This window comes from Anarrhichthys ocellatus, unplaced genomic scaffold (genome assembly GCF_004355925.1).
Source record: "Anarrhichthys ocellatus isolate YVR2014 unplaced genomic scaffold, GSC_Weel_1.0 scaffold13, whole genome shotgun sequence".
NCBI lineage: Eukaryota > Metazoa > Chordata > Actinopteri > Perciformes > Anarhichadidae > Anarrhichthys > Anarrhichthys ocellatus.
This window is the reverse complement of record NW_022280043.1, coordinates 6,885,935-6,907,748: the sequence shown is the minus strand read 5'-3', so window position 1 is coordinate 6,907,748 and position 21,814 is coordinate 6,885,935. Positions and strand designations below refer to the sequence as shown.

General features: G+C 41.1%; 3 protein-coding genes across 3 annotated transcripts in view; all 3 read right to left on the bottom strand.

Annotated features, from left to right (window-relative positions):
- Positions 1-801: 801 nt before the first annotated feature.
- Positions 802-5,459, bottom strand: tomm40 (translocase of outer mitochondrial membrane 40 homolog (yeast)). Its single transcript, XM_031853186.1, has 9 exons — positions 5,358-5,459; positions 4,439-4,660; positions 4,097-4,257; positions 3,704-3,805; positions 3,475-3,580; positions 1,921-2,043; positions 1,658-1,734; positions 1,163-1,265; positions 802-1,078 (listed from the first exon to the last, which is right to left on the bottom strand). The coding sequence occupies exons 2-9, from the start codon at positions 4,647-4,649 to the stop codon at positions 939-941; spliced, it is 1,023 nt and encodes a 340-aa protein (XP_031709046.1). The 5' UTR covers positions 4,650-4,660; positions 5,358-5,459; the 3' UTR covers positions 802-938.
- Positions 5,460-6,047: 588 nt separating this feature from the next.
- On the bottom strand, positions 6,048-15,590 carry ddx61 (DEAD (Asp-Glu-Ala-Asp) box helicase 61). The gene is made up of 13 exons (XM_031853446.1): positions 15,442-15,590; positions 13,694-14,529; positions 13,224-13,287; positions 12,966-13,070; positions 12,089-12,218; positions 11,064-11,210; positions 10,536-10,630; positions 10,315-10,437; positions 10,100-10,228; positions 9,399-9,579; positions 9,209-9,310; positions 8,855-9,076; positions 6,048-8,227 (listed from the first exon to the last, which is right to left on the bottom strand). Exons 2-12 carry the CDS (start codon positions 13,849-13,851, stop codon positions 8,862-8,864), a joined length of 1,449 nt encoding a protein of 482 aa, XP_031709306.1. The 5' UTR covers positions 13,852-14,529; positions 15,442-15,590; the 3' UTR covers positions 6,048-8,227; positions 8,855-8,861.
- Positions 15,591-15,708: 118 nt separating this feature from the next.
- bcl3 (BCL3 transcription coactivator) overlaps positions 15,709-21,814 on the bottom strand; it is an 18,990-nt gene continuing 12,884 nt past the window's right edge. Inside the window, exons 4-9 of the mRNA XM_031853374.1 lie at positions 18,922-19,123; positions 18,006-18,094; positions 17,807-17,884; positions 17,244-17,411; positions 16,684-16,783; positions 15,709-16,583 (exon numbers count right to left, since the gene is read on the bottom strand). Of these exons, the coding sequence (XP_031709234.1) occupies positions 16,465-16,583; positions 16,684-16,783; positions 17,244-17,411; positions 17,807-17,884; positions 18,006-18,094; positions 18,922-19,123 (756 nt within the window). The 3' untranslated portion in view covers positions 15,709-16,464. The remainder of the gene's footprint in view (positions 16,584-16,683; positions 16,784-17,243; positions 17,412-17,806; positions 17,885-18,005; positions 18,095-18,921; positions 19,124-21,814) is intronic.

Genomic DNA, 21,814 nt, shown 5'->3' with positions numbered 1-21,814 from the left:
ACAACATGGTTTTGTTTGTGGTCAGACAATGCTTTTTGGTATTTTGGAGTTGATTGTGCTAGAAGTATATGCAGATACCCTGGATGGAAGGTAGTCTTCTTTGACACAAAGGTGGGAAATAAGAAACATAGGGTGGGTGTTAAATATTGTTTTTAAATGTGACTTACGTCGCAGGATATTTCTCACTCAGAGTCAGTCCCAGGAATCACAGTTGACCAGCATTAAGGGAACACTACACCCAGCAGATATGGAGGGACATTAGCATTCATTTGGAGTGTCATTCTGATGAATATAAGTCAGATGTGCATTCAACTGTACTTAGCTCTGGATTTGGTCCCAACTAAATAAATCCAATAATCGTTTTAGCCACTAAATGCTCCAGAATTTTCACCAACTGGTTGCTAACTTTGTTCGTCTGATGTAATGGTCCATGCAACCAGTAAAAGCAAGTCGATTTTTGCGAATGAGACCTTGCAAAAATCTACCGGTTGAATATGTGTCCCAGGTGTGTCTATAGTTAGACCCCCAAAATAATGAGCGTGTGCACCCAGTTCTTCTAGAAACAATCACAACACCCCCTCTTTTACAAAAAGTTATCACATTTATTTTAATCGTCATACATGATCACCATATATTATGTCTATCCACTTACTTGATTTTCACATCACATGTTCTCATGCATCACTGATGCCCTCTGATATACATCTCTCTAGCCTCTGGGTATATCCAATACACCATAAAGGAAAGACATTTGTGCTACAGAATGTAGGCATGGCTCGGCCAGTCCTGGCTCCTTCGTAGTTGTCTGTCTGCCCCAGAAATCACAGTTGTGAGAGAGTCTCTGAATCAAATTTCTAAAACTTAGTCCAGGTTCCTGTGTGTCTCTGTGCCGGTCCAAGCTGTGGCCTGCAAGCTGGCTCCAGGAAGCCCCCACACCTCTAGCCAATGGTGACACCAAAGCCACACTGGAACTTGTTCTTGCGGTGGTTGAGGAAAGCCCCAAGGGCCAGCGTGAGAGGCAGAGGCAGCAGTTTCTTTTCAAGGGTCGCCCCAACCACCCAGTTACTGTCAACTGTGCCTAAGGAGGGACAATGGGGAAAAAAACATTATTCATTTTGCAGTTTTCTACATGTATATGGGTATTCATACTGTATTTATTTACCTTTAAAGAGCAAGTTAGCTTTGGGAACGTCCAACTGGTAACCAATGGATGTTGTGGTGTCTTGCATCTTTGTGCTGGCTTCAAATTCAACTCCTATCTGCAACTGCATAAGAAGACAGAAGAAACTTTGAAAGGTACCCGCTTGAAATGCAGAAGTCAGACTTCTAGAGCCTCAAATTAGCTTCAGCTAAATTTGTTTTTGCACAGAACGAGGATTGTGGGTTTTGTCCTTATCGCTTATATTTAATTTGCTTCAGGAAAGGACCTCTTAACGGCCAGTATAGACAGGAGGAACAACTGTGACCAAAAACTGTTTCAATGTACATATAGGGAAGTGAGGATTGTTTTAAGACACACTTGTTTAAATGTGAACCTATCCTTTAAGCTAATCATCAGATTTTCAACCAAATTGCTGCATTCGAGCAGTATTGGGAGACAAACCATGACTGTTCCACAGAAATATATCCACACGTACCATTACTAATTTAATAATACCTGATCATTGGCTTTGTGATAGTATGTAGCATGAGCTCCTGCCCCGCCCACAGTCAATGTAGCAACGTAGTTGTCCCCTGTGGAGAAATAAAGGGATTTGAACATCCATCACACGGGTAACACAAAACAATGAATGACGTTTTTTTTGGAAATTGGCAACCAAATATTGAATCATAGTCAACAAAGCAAGATTTGAATACACAAATACAAGCATTAGGTAGTCTTGAAGTGTACATTTCAATAAGCACAGAGTGGAGATTTACCTGTGTACCTTCCTAAGAGGGAGGTGACCGCTCCTTCCTCCCCTGGTCTCCTGTGGAACACTACCTCACCACCTAGAGCCAGAGCTGGTGTGATAGACTGGAGATAGTGGCCCACCAAGATGCCTGAGGGAAAGTAGTAAAAGAGCTACCATTATATACACAGTATAGTCCCCTCTCATCCATGGTTTGGAGTTTGGATGTCTTCCAACATGCATTTTGGTGTGGAACAGTGATGAGCAGGTTTAGTAAGCTTACTAAAAAATATCAGGTTCGGGATGGCAACAAGATGACATTTGAACACATACATTTAACAAAATGTTTACACAATAACTAGCTCTCCCCCTGCCGACTTCTACAGAGATTTGTTTTTCACAATGTAGCATTATCACAGAAATGATAAAGGTGTAAAGTACTAGTTGCCACATGTGCAGTACCAATATTGCAGTGTAACTGTTTAAAAACTATGCATTTATTATTGTTTGTGACCCCTTATATTTTTCTGTATTTAGCCTACAATTTAAAAGGTTTGGCCACATCTGGTTTAGGCTGTTGGAGAATAAATTCTACATCTGGGTCAAGACTGAAGAGAAGTTCCCATGTCTTGCTTGCCTCCTGCGTATTTAAGTGAAGGGGAAAGTGGTAAACAACGGCCCGGCTTAGTTATCGGTGGACCAGCTATTCTCATTTTAGCCGCTCCTCTGAGTTTTGATGGAGCGGCTGTTAGGTCAAGTGTGACATCTAGTGGTAAAATACTGTATAACGCTCCAGTGTTGTGGCTTACTATCAAACTAGTTTAAAAATGTTTACACCAGCCCAACTCTAAAAACATGTATACTTTGGTGCTATCGCTTATGCTGCGTTCACACCAAACGCGTTGCGAATTATTCACGCGAGTAGATTACATACAAAGTCTATGCACACAGGCGATGATACTGTAGCCGTCTGTGTTCACCCAGAGCTCTACGATCAAATCGGCATCATTACGTAGTTATTTCGGAGTCCCTTTTTGTCGGAGAAGACAAGTACAAATCGGCATCATTACATAGTTATATCGGAGTCCCTTTTTGTCGGTTTATTGCCATTAAATCACAGCCAAATCAGTTTATTTTGTGTTCATACAGCTGTAGTAAACAGCGACGTGTGGCTTGCTAGACACAGTGAATACACCTCGATACTATGTTATGAACCCAGACATGACAGCGTTTAGTTTCCCAGGATATCTGTGACGTCCACAACACGTACTAAGCAGAAATAGAGGTTATTTTTCCCATGGTTAATGGCGGACAGTTGAACGGCTTTCAGGGCGATAAACCACGCCCCCTCTCCGGCGCTATTCTTTTTTCTGTAAATTGTTTGGTCTATAAATAATGTCAGAAAAGGTTGGAAAATACTGACAAATTCCTGGTGTGTGTGTGTGAGGTAGAGAGGTATTAATAGCCAATTGGGTAGCCAGGAGCTCCAGCATTTGGATCAAGTAGCTTGTGGCAAATTAGTGTGGGATAAAAACCCTCTGTTGAACTTGTTACAAGGCGTTATTAACAAACCAAATCATACCAGATCCAACGGTTACATCTGGATTCCCGAGTGTCACTGCGGAGGTAAAGTCTTCACCACGCCACTCCAAGTCACACTGCCAGTTCACAAACTTATGTTGCTGAGTCTGCAACACACAAAAGGTTGAACAACAAATATTCTGAGAGTGGAATGGAACGGTCAGTGACACTTAAAAGCTGAATAAGAGACTCAGCATCTGAAAGGATGTTCCCTCAAAAAGTCCACACACCTGGATGGCTATTTTGGAGCGCACAGCAGATGTGAGCTGGTGGATGATCTGAGCATTCAGACTACCAGTGTTGTCCATATCTCCAACAATGACTGGGAAAGACTGTGGGGAACAACACACACATTCATCAGTTTTCAAACTTAAGTATGTTATTCAGTTTTGAACCCTGATAAAGAAAAAAACATGCCATTAAAACGATCTAGCTGAACTGTCAGTAACCAATAAAAGACGTATAACCCTAACCCCTAACTAAATACATTTTTCATATAAAAATATTGACTTTTTTCAGTCATTGAGCAAAGAAGCAACTAAAGACACACATCAGACTTCTATCATAATAAATGCAAACATAATTTTAGTGGTTTGTTGAAGAGATGGGAAAATGATCATTACCTCTGCTGGTCCAGTCTGTTTAGTGCCTACGTAGGTGGAACCAAATCGATAACCAGATTCACCAAGTGTGCTCAGGGTAACCGTATGGCTGACCTGGAAGTGGTTACTCAGGCCCTTGTTGACCACTAACCGCACCCCTTCCATTTGCAGAGGGTATACCTCTGAAACAGAGAAAGTGCAAAAAAAAAAAAAAAAATGTATGTAACTCAGACAATTATTCATGCTAATAGTCATACTGTATTTATAATACAATGCCTGTTACTTAAAGGCTGAACAAATTTGAAGATTAAACTACAGCATTCAGAAATTACCACCACACAACACAACAGCTGATTTTCTAACCTTTACATTTACGGTGGCACTCCTCATAGGTGCCTGGGTGTGGCAGTGGAGGGTCTGCATCTGCCGTCTGCTGGCCGGATCCAGATGTTGGAGGGACGGAAGACATTGAGGGCATACTGAACCCTGGAGGGACAGACACCAGCCCATGGACCCCTTGACTACCTCCAGCTGGGGCAGGACTGGGGGAGGCGGCAGCCAACACACTGCCCATACTGTAACAGACTGGGGGGGGGGGGGGGAAGAGAGAGAGAAAGATGAATATTGTTCAATTATATCAACGTAATCCAATCACTGCAGGTTACTGTCTGTTAAAATAATCCCTGATAAAGTGCAAGACAAAATTGGAAAAGTAACGTTATTAGCTTGAATGACTTGCGAGGTTTGATATGAAGACAGTGATCTGCTTGGCATACAATCACCCACTAACTCACACAGTAGACCCAGTGCACTTGGGCACAGTTAGCTCACGTCCATGCTAACATTAACGTGACTAGCTTAGCTCCAGTGAGCGATCTGTCCTGGTGTCCTGGCAGTAACAGTAGCGTTACAGTAGGTCGGTTGGTTATAACTAAGGCCCAGTTTAGTCCGACTCTCCATAACGGTACTAGATTCCAACACAACCTGGTGACCACAAGAAATATTCAGCTGCAACGTGTGGTTTGTTACAACTAGAGATAAGCCAGCCTCCGGTAAGACTATCCGGTATTTAACCTGTGAAGGCTGAAGCAAGCTAGCAGGATTGGCCGGTTGGTTAGCTAGCAGGCTAGGTAACGTTAGCCATGTGGGGTCGACCACGAGACCTATTCCGTCTTCATATGGGAATTGCTGTAACTGGGAATACAACATGTAGACTTTTGACACACTCAACAATCTTCTTCTTACGAAATCAATCTTTTAATGTAACGTTGTCGATACTCACGCTGACGGTTTGGGGTCCGGGGGTAGTCCAACACCGGCAAAGTTAACCACAACGTCCGTGACCGTGGTTGACAAAGGGCCCGCCCATTCCACGAAAGTCATCCACCGATTGGCTAATATGTATGTAATGCCAATCGTGATTGGCTGAACACACAGCTGGGACAGGCCCGTCCTGATGACGTCTCACAGAGTTCATTCGCTGAACATTAATTTCATTCAATCTCCTGCTGAATGACATTGCAAGGGTACACCCGTTTCAGGGTTCATGACTACAGGTATTACAAATCATACCTGCACCGCCATATTTTATATAAATTAATTTAAATAAGCATATGCAGTCTGTGGACATTTTTAAGATAAGTCAGAAACACTAAGATTTGACAATATATAAACTAATACATAAGCAGTAATCAAATAATAACTGCATGATCTGTGGTTTCAAACTGGGCCTTTGGTAGAAAACCTTAACCACACCAAAGTATATGGTCGAAACAGTATTGATTGTTATCATCTGTGTGAGGTTGTCACGACTGGCTCGAAAGCATGGGTAGAGTTCTCCCTGGTTTGGAGGAAGTGTGGGTTTTACACCAATATCCTGCTTTGTGAGAAAGGCTCCTGGCTGGCAGTGTACGAGACTAATTCAATCAATATTTACATACAACATTTACAAAAATTAAGACAAAAAAAGGGAGGAGTCAAATCAGTTGGAGTTTAATGCATTTCGGGCGCCGACATTGACATATTTAACAGAAAATTGTTGCCTGTCTGTCTTTCTAGTTAAACATCTGGTCATTAAGTCAAAGGTATTCATTTTTCAAGATTACAGTGATGGACCAAAATAGTCTGAAGTTACAGACCCACTGAGAAGATGGTTGTGTATTGATTGCAGACTGTACCGAGGCTGAAAAAGTGGGGAACCAAAACATAAGGGGGGAAAAAAAAAAAAAAAAAAAAAGTGGAAATTTCACAGTATTGTTTTAAATTTGAAATACATAATCTTCTGTGACATTGTGCTTATGTCAAGAAGTCCAAGGCAGTAATATATTCTGACAACTAGTCATATATACAATTTGTCATGACAAATGAATAAGGAGAAACTGAAATCCTGTGACTTTAACTGTGCTTTTTCAAAACTGAAACCAATGAGGAATTGTTTGGGGGCCGTTTTACCTACAACACAAAGTTGGGACAAGAGTCTGGGCAAAGTAAGAAGTTTGACGTTACACTAAGGCACTTTGGAGAGGAGGAGGGACACAGAATCGACATCGACATGACGCAACAAGTTGGCCGGTAACAACATGTAAACTATCGGCCATCTCATCCCGTCATGTTAATTACTGATAACCTCAAGAAAATGCTGCCTGGTGTTATGGCTTTAAAAGGGGATCAAAGTAATTCCACAATTAAATACCGACATTGTCATTATGGGATCTGTGCTTCGACAAAATGCACTACAATGTCACCGACATTACACTGCCATCTTTAAATTCGTATTTCCACAGTTAACACTTCAATATAAAAAAAAGTAACAATTTCACCATCAGCAGCACTGTTTCAGGTGCTTTACTGGAACACCATAGCAGCCATCTTTTTACCATCGCAAAGAGCAAAGTGGTCATTTTGGTTTCTCAAGCCATCTCTATCAATACTTTTGTAACTCTGTGTCAACTCTTCCAACTTTGGATCCCTTTTAAAGATTGGATACGTGTACAAGCCGCCCTATTTCACAGCTGCATCCCCAAATGTCAGCATGAAAGTTAGTAAGCAAAAGGTTATCTATAACAAACCTGGAATGATGGCAAAAGTTACAAAAATAATTACACCCAGTGGCCACATTATTAGGTACACCTGCTCAATGTCTAAAACAGCTACTAAATAAAAAAAACAATTCCGACCAAGCATCTGAATAGAGGGGGAATTTGACTGTGGAATGATTGTTGGTGCGAGAACATACTAGTCTATCCGGTAACACACACACACACACACCAAAAAAACTGCGACAACAAAAGTGCCTTGCTAATGAGGGAGGTGAGAGGAGAATGGTTGGATTGGTTCAAGTTGAAAGGAAGGTATGCAAATCACTGTCAGAGCAGAAGTATGCAGACGAAGCGCTGAGGCCAGAGGAGATAGGCACAGCAGATGAATGATAGATGTCCCATGGCCATGCAGATGACGGTCAGAATTTGGTGTAAACATGAATCGAACGTTTCAGGCTGGTGGCGGCAGTGTAATGAATGAGTTTAAGAATATCATTTTGGCACACTTTTGGCCATTTAATACTAACTGAGCATCATTTAAAAAAGGAATGTTTCCAGCAGCTTTTAAATTCCTGGCATGACAGATTCAGGCTTTCATTCAGGTGCAGCTAATAAAGTAACCACTGAGTGTAGCTTTTTGGACACACAAAAAAAAAAAAAAAAAAAAAAAAAAGGGGGGGGGGGTGAGTTTCTTTTAAGTAATTTGCTCAAAAGACATGTCAGCAGGATGTGCACACTGCCATGAGATGGGCTTTATCCTCCAAGTCTACCTTTGGTTTCACATTTTCATTCCTACAGCAAAGTACAAAGGACGACAAAGTCCATCCATTGTCAAGAGTGGCTGAGTTCAATGACAGACTTAAGCAATAGCCCAAATCACATGTAGTGACCATCTGTGGCAGAAAGTTCAAATGATTGAAGTTGCAATGAGAAGATACCAGTTTACTAATATATGCACAGACAGAACGGGAGACGACTGTAAACTCAAACAGGAAATGAAAAGAAATCAAAATTAGACCATTTGGGCATCAAACTGGGAACACAAGATTCCAAGGGAGGATTTCTGTCATGCCTTGTCAATACCATGTGACGAATGCCAGGCGCCGTGTTTCTCCTGAAAAACAATACAAAAGCACAATAAGACATCTCTGAAAACTACTATGTGAGTAAGTCACTGCTTAAGCAAACCTGCAGACAGCCGACTTTGTGCTGATCAGCTCTGTGCTAATCTGCTGTTTGACAGCCCTCCACCTTTAAAGCCTGTACAACTTCAGTTAAGAGGATATTATCCATTAGCAAGATTGCACTCCTCCAAGCGAGAGTAGTGTTTTGAATAGACTTTAAATGTCCACCAAAATGCTCATTCATCTACACACAAACTCAATCTGAACCAGAACGTGGAAATTAAGCTTGGGTTCAAGGCCACCAGTCAATCACTTAGCTGCAGTCGAGTAAATAACTAGAACTTGCCCCGCCTTCATTGGCCATGGTTAAGGCAGCTTTACATCTTCTAGCCACACAGGGCTGAGCATCAAGCCTAAGTACTTGTTTTGCTTTCAGATGGAGAACTTAAAATTATGCTGAAGTGTGACCTGTGACCCTCCTACACTAGATTAGTTGATTTATGCCCAGCAAAACTGGCTTAACTGGGCTCATAAAACATTTAATGTTAAGGTTTATTTTCAGTCATGGCAGATTTCTGAGCATTAAAAAAACAAACAAAAAAAAACAAAAAACTGACCATTCACTCAGATTGCTCCCAGCTCCTTGCTTTTGGCTCCGCCGTCTTCGTCGTCCTCTGCATCTGGGTCAACAGAGTGAAACTCTGCCACGTACAGGCTCTTATCGATGCAACTGGGGATGGGTTTAATGTCAGTGACCAGTTGATCCTCGATATTCTTCAGGTTGTAGCGATCTTCTGAAGTGATCAGATTGATAGCCAGACCCAGATGACCGAAGCGCCCTGCGAGAGGAGAGACAGTTTAGCTGTTGTACATCATTAGCAGTAGTGTCATGAAGTCATGCTGCCAGCTTTTGTAAAACAAAGCCTATTGTTTAGAGTGTGAGTATTTATATAAAAAGAGGTTAATCTTACCTGATCTTCCAATGCGGTGCAGGTAGGTCTCTGCATTTTTGGGGAAGTCGAAGTTGATGACCACATTTACTGCCTGGATGTCAATTCCCCGAGTGAACAGGTCTACAAGAAAATATACAAGTTGAACTTACTGACCAAAAATACTTGAGATCTACTTTATATTTAAAAACCCAGAACTCCCTTCACCTACCTGTGCAGACCAGGTTTCTGCACAATCCATTCCTGAAGTCATGGAACACACGGTTCCTGTATTCCTGCATCATCTTTGCATGAATGTAGAAGCACGAATAACCCAGTTGGGTGATTTTCTTGGCCAGAAGCTCAACCCTCTGGGTTGAGTTGCAGAAGATGATGGACTGATTGATCTGAAGCTGAAATAAAAATGAGTTGTTATTCCTTCAGTCATCAATTTTCATAAATCTGTACATTTCTATTATACCTGCTGTCTCAGGTAGCATGTGGGCTACAGTTTATTTTAAGGCGGCCAAACTGCAGCTTGCATGCTCCATTAGGATACTTTTTTTTTTATTCTGTTGTCACATTTTTAATCAAATTCTATTTATAGGGTATGCAAATCATTGCCCCAATATGAGAGCCAATCCCTTGAATTACAGGAACAAAACTGCACACTTAATAAATTAAAGGACCGATTAAAAATGTTATATATAAAGTTTGTTTGTTATATTTATACAATGGATTAAATCCTTGATCACAAAAACAGTTCTATATTGAGATATCAATATACATATATGATAATATTGTACATTTTCTATCAAATCACTTGTAAAACTTGTCTAAACTTTCAACCAGAGAAGGCCGAGTACTAATTTTCTAGCATGACGTTCTCGTTAACTTTTCTAGGCTCTTAGTTTCAAACTGGTACACACTTACCCGAGAGAACAGTGTGTTGAGACAGTGGACCTTTTGTCTTTCAGTCACATAGGCATAGTACTGAGTGATGCCCTTCAAGGTCAGCTCCTCCATCAGGTTGATCTCATAAGGCTTCTTCAGGTGCTTGCTCTGGAAGACATTCACAGCATATTATGAAACCAGATTGTATATTTTTTACCTCTTTTGTGAACATTATGTCTGTTATGAGTTCTCACCATGAATTTTTGCACACTGATGGGAAACGTGGCAGAGTAAAGCAGAATCTGACGATCCTTTGGCATGAAGCTGATTATATCTTCTATCAGAACCACAAAGTCCTGGGACAGCAGCTTATCTGCCTGAGGAAAGATATTTAAAGAAAGGTTGTTTTAAAAAAAAAAAAAAAAAAAAAAAAGACTATTGAAAGTGAATTTAGAAATTAAAAAGACAAACCTACCTCATCCATCACAATCAATTGGGCCTTATCCATTTTTGCCACACCCTTCTTGATAAGGTCCAGTATCCTGCCTGGAGTAGCAATCACTACATGCACTATTAGGAGAGGAGACGACACAAACGGCAAAACATGTCAACTACAAAAAGGACATTTCCTAACCACGGTCAACCGGAGTGGAATTAAGCAGAAATGTTGTGCTGTGGATATATCTTTATAGTAGGTAAAAAAAATAAAAAAAGCTTATAAAATGATCATTAAACTGAAATTCTCAAAAAGCAAGAGCAGGAATTGGTATTGATCTAATGCGCAAAGATAAGATAATCCTTTATTAGTCCTGCAGTGGGAAAATTTACAGGATCACAGCAGCAAAGTGGACAGTGCACACAAGGTACATGGTAAAAAAAAGAAAAGTCATGACTTCAATGACCAGATAGAAATATCCCATTAGAATTGCTTCTAGGAGAGAATTATCTACAATCTTCTTTTTGGAAAAGTCCTTTTCATTATCTTTAATAACTGCACAAGTACCTGTCTCATCAAGACGCATGATGTCATCCCTCAGATTGGTGCCACCCGTGGTCGCCATGACCTTGACACCTCCTAGGTGCTTGCTGAGCTGAATGCTGATCTGGCTCATCTGCAGGGCCAACTCTCTTGTTGGCACCATTACTATGGCTGGATTGAGACAGAAATGGAAAGGATGACTGAATAAATGGTTAAGCATATTACAAAATCTTTAATATAATTTCATAATACTACTACAATCAAAGTCGATGTTGATATATCTGTCAGACGTCTGCAACGGTTTTAAAATGAGCACTTATCAAGCAGTGGTCGCGTTAGACTTTCTTGTTGCGCGTCATTTTGACGGAGTGTTGTAAAAATTCCGTCATAATTAGTAGCAGTAATTTAAATCATAAGACATAGGCTAAAGGCATACAAAAAAGGGGGGCACTCTGATTCTAATCAGATACAATTTTAATCAAATTTAGCAAATATCTATTCACGGTTCGCTACCTGTCCGTTGTGTGTGTGCAATGGGAAAAAAATGGTTCATACAGTTTTGTAAATGTGAAACAAACAAAGTGAATTGGACTGAGCCACACCGATCAGCAGCTGTACTTAATGTCATTTTTCTACATTGAATGAATGAAGTTTCGAATTTTGGACTGAGCACTTTGACATCGCTCGCAGTACTGTATATGTTTATTTTAAATCATTAATTTACCGAAGAATATAGATTTAGAGGGGAAAATATGAACAGACACAACATTGCGGTCACTTTTCATGTCAACACATTTTTTCCTGTATTTGCCTCGGACAGACAATTTTTATGGCCGTTTTAATTTTGTTCTGAAACCTGAACCCGCTCTCTGCTGCCGGACCGGACTTACCAGTCTCTCTGAACGTGGGATTTCCCGATCCCTAAAGCACTCGCTTCAACGGGGAAAATTGCGCTCCATTGCCGTCATTGTTACAAAAATTCCATTCGTGACAGAAAATATTCGGGTAACGCGACATCTGCTAATCGGGCAGAGGCAACAGAAACTCACCCTGTATGTGATCCTTCTTCAGGTCTATCCTCTCCAGGAGAGGGATGAGGTAGGCTCCACTTTTTCCTGTGCCATTCTTGGCCCGAGCCAAAATATCTCTGCCTGACAGAGCGATGGGGATGCTTTCCTCCTTTTGGTAGACACACAAGTCCAATCAGTACAATTGGTTCAGGTTCCTTGGACATGACTTATTTGGAAATAAGGCAAACCATAATGAAGAACACCCTTTGGAATTCACAATAGGGCTACGTCTTCATCCCACAATATAACAGTACATGCTAGAGGGAAGAGTATCCAAGCTACAGAGTGCCAATGATGTTACACATGCCTACATCTGCTTAAGACCAGGCTACAGGAGGCTGTAAGAGGGGCCCAAAATTCTCCTTCATTGGCATGCACGTACAAGAATACAAGTTTAGGGGTTCGCGTGATCAACTGGCAAGAGGAGGAGGATGTCTAATGAAGATACCTGAAGTGAATACCCACATCATTTTGGTGAGTGAAATCTGGAACCATCTCAACTTTGAAACATGGACAGAAGTACTGTTCAGGGTTTTAGTTAGTGCAGTTATAAAGTCGTATAATTCTGATTTACAAGAAATGGCTGTGGGTATATTTTATTAAGGCAGCCTGAAGGTGGTCTAGGAAAAAACTAGAATACATGCACGACATGATGGTTCACACCGTGCACTGAGGCACAGACAGTAACCTGACAATTTGCTACAGCCAAAATGGCCGATCATATTTCAGGGCAGAATCTTTCTTTTTTTTACACTTAGCCATGGGAATGGGACGGGACAGAAGCGAAAATCCACTCCTGTGTCCCCCTCTACTTCATATAAACAAGAGGGCCCTACGTTCTAATCTCTTCACTAACCTGGACAGGGGACGGTTTCTCCCATCCCATTTCAAAGATTCCCATAAGCAGTTCCCGCTTTAGGCAGTAGTCTTCAAATTCATTTCCCTTGGTTGATGTCACATCCTGGGTGAACAGCGCAGAAACATATCAGATTACTGGTCAATAGCATTAAAAGACAACACACTTTCAGCGAGTCTAAAACGTGTAAAATTCAAAAAGTGGAGTTATGAACTGTGAATGTGAATAATAATGTCTGCTAATGTAATGTTAACGTACCGAAGTTCTCATCCTGGTGTCTCTTGGAGGAAGCTCCAGGCACTTCTTCCAGTCATCACCAAACCTAATAACACAAACATGGACAAAGGAGGGCTCTGAAATGTATTGTGGGCCCAAAACTATTTTTCAAGGTATATTACTCAAACACTGGGATGCTGGATGGGAAAAGACTTAATAATTTTCCTTCACAAGTAATAAAAACTTAAAATGTACTGGCCACGTCCAATAACATGCACAATGGCAAAAGAAATCCGTGATTCGTAGAGACTTCTATTTTTATGTTTGTCAAACCTCTTTGTGGTCAGCTTCATTGTACAAGACATACCTATGAGAAGCGTTGTTCTCTGGAAAGAAATTAGATTTACATTTTGCAGATCCTTGTATCAAGCAGTCATGCTACAGAAGTGTTTAACAGAGATAAAACTAACTTTTTTTCAATGCAGGATTGAGAAAATTTAACTGAATCTTACTTGATGCCACCACTGCTCTGAGGAATGCTGGTCCTTTTCTGGAGGGCATTGGGCTGTTGGGCAGTCGGAAGGAGTCCCGTCTGTCCTCTGAGCTGCCCATTTGCTGGTTTGTTCAATCCAAGCATTGGTGCGGGGTTTGCTGTCCTTGCAGTAGCCATGGGTTCAACACATTAACCGACAATTTTCCTCAATGCGTTATGTTTTCCTCGTTTTCACCGATGTTCTTGCTTAATGCACCAGTGTGTAAAAAAAATAAAAACTTTTTCTTTCTCTATTTTTAAAGAATGTATTTTGTACACAATCTGACGTTCAAACCTCTTGAAAAGAAGAGGTCTGCGTATGAATTCTGTCTATTTACAAGACAACTCTCCAAAAAAGGGAGAAATTAACATTCATATGAATAAATAAATCAAATATGTGACCAAAACAGTCTTTTCTTTCAAAAACGGTCTGAAGGAGTACTCTTATCCTTGCTGTAATTGTGATCCAGAATTTTCTTTTTGTGTTCTTTAAGTATTTTGGATTTATAAGTCCAAGTGCTATGTTTACACATTCAAAATGGCCAGTAGTAAAATAACTTCTGCTTGGTCACAACTCAGAATCTTATGATTTGTTCCTTTGACATCCAAAAAAAAAAAAAAAAAAAATCCACAAAAGGTCTTTGCTGTGGCTCAAAAAGAGTCACTCTGGCAATTTTGCTTTTATAGATGGATAGTCCACTTTAAATGTCTGTGGTTATCTTGTTCCGGTTTCCTTCACTTCTGCAGCAAAAATGGAGACGACAGTCTGCAAAGTGCTTTGGGAATTGCCGATCAACAAAAAAATATCCAGGTTACCTACCAGGAAATAAGCAAACAATCGTGGGCGGTTATTTCAAAGCTTTAAAAAAAAAAAAAAAACAACAGGCCACTTAACAATAACGAACCCAGACTAACGCTACTGGATATCAGTTACATACATTTCAGATCTGTGCGCATTAGCAGCGGCTATCTTTGATACGTTAGACTGCAAACTGTTTTTAAAACTAAAATGGTAAAAAAAAAAAAACGGCATAAAAGTACGGTTAGCAAGATTGCAATGCGACACGGTGGAGTCAACAGCATCAGTTTGACATGAAAAACAATTCAAACAACTGAACTGGTGCGGCTTTGTTGTGATACTATGGGTACCAGCTAACCTAATGCTAACTGGAGCTAAAGTAACTATTAGTTAAAAGCTAAGAACTCAAACCCAACTGACGGACCAAGTTGTATTGAAAGTTAGCTCGTTAACGTTAGCCACTGGACTTTTTTGTAACCTCATTGAACAAAACACAAAGTAATGCCAACCACCAATATGTTGCCCCGTGGGCATCTACTTCCATGAACACTTTATTGCCAACGTCGATAACAAAGTTAGTCTAAAGTAAATTAATAACGTCAAGTTACGCCTGTAAATGGCGTTAAAACTTTATGCATAGCAACGTGGCTTTGACCGTCCAGCTAGCATGCTAACACCAACGTAAAGTCTAGCTCCCGTGTGTGAAAATGACCGTAATTCAAACTTTTAATCGAGAAACGATGTGCGTAAAGGAAGCCTGTCAGCATTCATTAAGTTCGCAACCGTTATTTAAACACTTTTATTTAACCTGACCAAACGATTGAGTTAGCATGCTAGTGTTAGCTTAGCCAGGCTGTGTTAACACAGGCTACACGGTAAATCAATAAGCATAATAATTGACTCTTAAGCCACACGGAGACAAATGTTACCTTTACTTTGCAACGTCGACCGTTAGTCTTCCCCGCTGTGCCGTTGCTTAACGTTTCATCGGCAATTTAATTGAGTTTGGTAAACACTCGCTGTTTCGAGAAATCCACCGAGTTTTCACTCTTTTGTCTCTTCTTTCGGAATATTGACAATTCAACATGGCCGCGCGCTCGTTTTTGGGCTGGTTGTTTGCTCCGAAGGACCTCCCACTGACCAATCACAACACTGCTTTCAAATTCGCAAACGTTGCTGCGGGATAAACGGACAAAATCCAGACAAAAGTGAATCTGTTGGACACCCTTTTATGTAAAAAATAATATATCAACAACTTTTGACAGTGATAAAATAACACACACGTGCGCACAGGCACTTATGCACACGAACATCTGAAAGGTACTGTGACGTAGATTATTTTAAAAATGGCATAAAGAAGGAAATGAACTGCAATATTAAGCAGGTCAAGTTACATAGGCCCAGTCTTATTGTAAGCAGACTGGAATTTTAAAAGACTTAAGGTGTCCAAAATTGTATTTGTTGCCCTTCATTTCCTGCCATCTCTCTACAGTCCTCTATACAAAAAGTAAAGGCCAAAATACATTTTTACAAAGGGAGTCAGAGTTCACTGAGCTTAGGCCCATGCCCATCATTTACTGACTTTCCTTTATGTTCAGCCTCGATTGCATGTACAGTAGTGGCACATTTATGTTGCTTCATAGTTGCATATGGAGAAATCCAGCAGTAGCTTGTCAGTTGCTAGTTTGGTCCCAGTCACAACAGCAGCTGGATGAGCAGGGAAGTAGCAGGCAGGCACTCTGTCCAGGCACCTAAACCCATGGAGGGATGCATGTTTTTGCATGGAATCCAGGAAAAGAAGGCCAGCTTATAGGGAATTCAGGTGTAGTCTTTTGCTGGTTTGTCATCCCATTAGCTGTACCTTCTTTTGGATGTCCTTGTGGGCATTGAAGTCTCTCTTTTGGTTCGCTGTGTGGAGGTAGTTGCAAATTGCACTCAACAATAACTGTGAGCTAGTAAAATGGAAATACAAGCGTAGATGGAGTCTTTGGAGAATGGGAGGTGCTATGATGAGGGGTGTGTGGTGTAGTCAAAGGTGAACAACCACGACTGTGGTTGGGAGATGGGGACCCTAAAGTGGAAGCAAAGACTACAACTTAGTACAAATGTATTAATCACAACATGTATCTGATTGTACCAGTCTGAGTGTGAACCTGTGTGCATAGGCTTACCATTATCTGTTAAGCTACTCCCATGTGGTGAGACAGACAGACAGTGTTGATCTTGAGCTCTAACCTGATTGGAGCCTCTCCCTCGTAATACATCTGCTATCTGCAAAACATTTACAGTTGAATGTCACAGTGATCTATAAAAAGGTGACTCTTTAGTCAAACAAGAATGTAATATTGGTGGAGAAACAACTGCACCATTTAGGTCTGTCCTCTAGAGGGAAGGATACACACATTTACTTTCCATTTCCAACCATTTCTTCCTACTATTCCAACCAGAGCTGAGTCAAGTAGATTTTGCAATTGTTTGCATTTGTTTGGTAGGAATTTCCACCGTAAAAGTTACAGTGAGTGATTGGAAATTTGGAAAATCACAAGGAACTTGTTCATTCTCAATTTGGCAACCTTTTGGTGTTCACTGTTTTCTCGACACTATCTGAATTGTCCTGAAGCAGCAACTCACAACCATAGAAAATGGCAAAACAAACAATACTGTAAGAATGGAATTTTTGCATGGTCTGTGTTATTATGGATGTTTTTTTTTCTGTCAGCCTTTCGCTCACTTTCTTGTTCTTGGCCACCATCACAGGGGTGTCATTATGGTAGTTCTTGAGGCTGCTGTCAGCTCCACTCTTCAGCAGCAGCCGCGCCGTGTCCACCTGACCTCGGCCACAGGCGCTGTGCAGGGCTGTGTTCCCACTGTATGACTGGCTGTTGACATCACAGCCTCTCTGCAAGAGAAAAACAAGAAGTTGAGACAGATGTGATTCACAAAGAAAGCCAAAGGAGACGCAGTTAAGCATAGAAAGTGAAATAGAAGATAGATCCATTGAGAGGGTGAGTTAGATCAGGTCGGAGAGAGGAAGAAGAGACAATGCTTTAAAAGGAGAGATTAAGAAAGGAGAAAAGATAATTATGTCCATGTACAACACATCAGCTCTGATTATAGAGCTAAACTATGACTATTTTGCTCCAATTCTTTGAAGGTCTTATCTTTAAGCTAGAAAAGAATGGGAAACTTAGTATGCAGCTTATGAGCTAGAAAGAGATAACCAGAGTTATCAAATAGAGCCGAGTCACAACCCTTCTCTCCCCTCCTTCCTCCCTGCCCACACACCCTCATTACCTCAATGAGGAAGTGGACCATGTCTGCGTTATTGCTCTCCACTGCGTGCATGAGAGGACTCTGGCCACTCTTGATGTCCTGATTAGAGAGAAAGAAAAGCACCATGGGAAAAGTCAGAGGATGCACTGACGGTAAATGTCAAATTTGTGATGTTGTGAAACTTAGTCAGCGCTGAGTCAGTGCAGCACATGGGACTGACCATAGCATTGATGTCAGCGCCTGCATCCAGCAGCATTTTGGACAAATCTTTCTGGCCACGCAGCACCGCCAGATGGAGAGGGCTCAAACCTGAGAACAGTGACAAAGCAGAACCTGAGTTTCACAGTGAGCATATGCAAATACACATAGACACATACAGTGTGCGCAAATTGTGAATGCATATACACACTCCTGCCTGAAACTTGTACATACACAGTATAAACTCTCAGAGACATAGGCAGTATATGGCACATTTTCCACACAAATGCAAAGTAGCAGTTTATTAACGGATGTCACATGAGAAGTACAGAATAGGAAATTTAAAACAAACATCAAAAGGGTTATACAACTTTAAGGTGATTCAAAAGATGAAATAACTGACAGCGCAGGATGCTAGGGCAAGTAATCTTCTGTACCCAGAAACCCAATAAAAATGTCTCCTGTGCTGTGACATCACAGGCATACGATGGAGATGTGGCAATGTGACTAAACTACACCACAGAGGAAGGACATGTCCTCTGCTCTTCCTGCCCACACACCCAAAAACAACCAACCCCATCTCTACCTGAACAAGAGTTCACATCCCCCAACAAACTAGTAAAGTAGTGGTTGTTCACCTATTTGACCATTTTACTACTTGCAAGTGTATTTTAATAAATTGTTCTACGTCTGCAATATCTAGATGGAAATCAAAACTGGGTCACAAACACAAGGAGTAAATGAGAAAAAGGCAGCTGACATTTTTTTTATTTCATAAAAGTCAGCAATGCTGAGACAAAGTCTATTTATGATATTCAGATCAAGCACTCTTAATTTGATAATGGCTTTGCTTGTGTTCACATCCTAAATCTTACTTTGTCAAGAACAACTTCAATACAATACAGACGAAGGTGCTTCTTCTGTAGACTACAACTTACCCTCATAGTTTCTGATCTCCAAGCATGTGGAGGATTGGGAGAGAGAAAGCACAACGGACAGACAGTCACGCTGGTCATATTCGCAGCAGAGGTGGAGCGCTGTTTGTCCGTTACGGTCCAAGGCAGCAGGGTCGGCCCCATCTCTCAACAAAGCCTCCACCATGTTTGCCTGCTGGGTGATCACTGCCAGATGAAGGGGAGTCTGAGGGGGAGGATGAGAGCAAAAGTGACAGTTTAGACAAGCCAGTGTATTCAGGTTCATAACCACAAAAGTCAATATATTGTCTCACTACAGCATGCAGTGTGAAACTATACTCAAAGACATCATCCCTCTGTCTTACAATTTGAGATAAATAGATTTCTTACTCTTTATAGATGCCATTATTTCAAAACAAGTAGCTATTATAGTGTCAATGTTCTGAATGAAAATGCTCATCTAACAGTGAAATCCCAGATCCTGATTTCCACAAAATGTAATGAGGTGGTTGCTATCCCAAGAATCTTTTGTTGATAATCTCCACATTGCAAATACAATAAAGGAACTGAGTTAAATAAGAAGATACCGCTGATATCTGCATGGTGAACATAAAGCAATGAGCCAGGAGGCAGTTAGCTTAGCTGAAAAAACGGCGAGCCTGGCTCTATCTGAGGATAACCAAATCTGCCTACCAGCCCCTCTAATTAACACGGTATATCTTGTTATACAGTATGCCGGATTATTCCTGAGCTCTGTGCCGATAGGTATGATTTTGTTACCTCTGGACAGAGTCATCACTGTTTCCAATCGTTATGCTAAACTAAACCAGCAGCTGGCTGTAGCTGCATATTTACTATTCAGACATGAGAGTGGTATGATCTCCTCTATCTCTCAGCAAGAAAGCCAAGTTGTTGAGATATTCTGCTGCCAGACAGAGAGACGAAGTAAGAGTTTTAAAATCATAATATCCATGGTGAAAATAATGAATAACAGACAGGAAAAAATGTCAAGCTATGCATTTACAAAATCTTCTCAATCATCACCACATTCTTGCAAGTGAGGTTGGAGGAAGAGCGTTATCATTTCTAGTAAAGGCCTTCTGACATCACTAACCTGTTCTACGGGTTAAAGGTCAGAGACACAATAGGAACTAAGCCCGTAAGAATAGGCCAACGCCTTCTACAAGTAAACAAGGAACTATGTCTGGTTCGATTATCGCGACTACACGACATCAGGCGATCATGAGGTGCAGGCACATGTGCTCCATGCCTATCCCCACATATACACAAACACACCTAACATGTACGTGCACGTACGCAATGCCAATATTCATAGTTGTCAGCAATCAAATCAAAGTCCAAAAAGTAGCTGACTGGAAAAGACAAACAACAACAACAACAACAACCAAAGCAGGAGACTGTATGATTCATTATAAATTAGGGAGAACCTGTTCTGAGAGACAAACAGCCTGCAAGTACAGGAAAAACAAAAATTACACAGTTCACCAGGAGTTTGCCTGGATGAACCTACTAAGTACTGAATGAGTTCACTTGAGCAATCTAGGATGTTCCTTTGTGTGAGATCAGCATGTATCATCCTGTTGGTAATTATATCAACTCTGGCCAGGGAGGGCACTGACAACCTTCTATTCAAATCAAGCAATGCAATATTTCAGTCATAAAAGGAAGTTTTTTTAAACTGGACTTTTTAGCTGCTTTTGAGGTTACACAATAAACACAACAATCAGGAACAAGTTGTGGCTCCAAGTTTCTCTTTTGCTATACTGTTACTGTACGTGTGTGTGTGTGCTGTATGTGTGTGTGCTGTAGGTGTGTGTGTGTGTGTGTGTGTGTGTGTGTGTGTGTGCTGTGGGTTTGTTCCAGTAAAGACTATTAAAAAAAAGTAGTCTTGCAGTGTCTTCGTGGAATTCCTAGTGTTTCAATGCCATGTGTTCCTCCCCTCAGCTCCTGTTTCCCTGAATCCTGTGACTCACACACACACATACGGATTGAAAAAAACACACACTAAAGTGAACAAACAAACACACACACACACACATTCCCATGGAAATGTACGTTTTTTTAACTTCCCATAATCAGTCATTGTGAAAAGCTACACTACAATTTTGACCCCACACAGCACTGAAGAAATGTGTGTGGTAGAATCTTCTTCAATGATTTCCAGAACTAAACAAATTACCTTCCACAGTGAGGCCTTTTAAGGCCTTCAAAATAAACCTCTTAGAGTTGGCAGAGTCTAGCTGTGGCTTCCTGTAAAGGATTTTAGAGTGACTAAAACAAAAATCCAGCAAGATAAGAGGAAGGGAGTGAGGGGGGTGCAGGGCGGAGAGATGGAGGAATGAGGAAGAAACGGAAGCAGCAGAGGGGAGTCCAGGGGAAAGACGGGATAACAGGGGAAAATCCCTTCTCTTTCCCCTGGGTCTGTCCCTGCACACTTGCATTCCTGCAAAATAAGCGGATCAACATGAAGGAGGTAAAAAGATGAGAGGAGAATTCTGGGCACGAAGACCAGCCCCGGGCTGTAGGCTGTGCCAAACACAAAGAAGGGTGCAAGGCAACACTAAGAGACAGAGACTATTCTTCTGTAGTGAACACTAGCAAGCCTTTTGCACAAATAAACATCACACGCTTTTACGTCAGTGTTGTTGACAGTTATACTGATAGCATCAGCCAGTTCGTTAGTTATGGTTACAAACCCTAAATTCTCATAAGGTATGTGCAGCGAGAGATATGAAAAAAGATTGTACAACGAGACAGAGCGAGACAGCACGAGACAGAGAGAGAGAGAGAGAGAGAGAGAGAGAGACGCACAGTAAGGGAAAGTCCCTGTAAACTACCCTCTGAACCAAGGTATGTTGAGAAACAGCCCAAAGTGGGGGGGGGGGGGGGGGGGGGG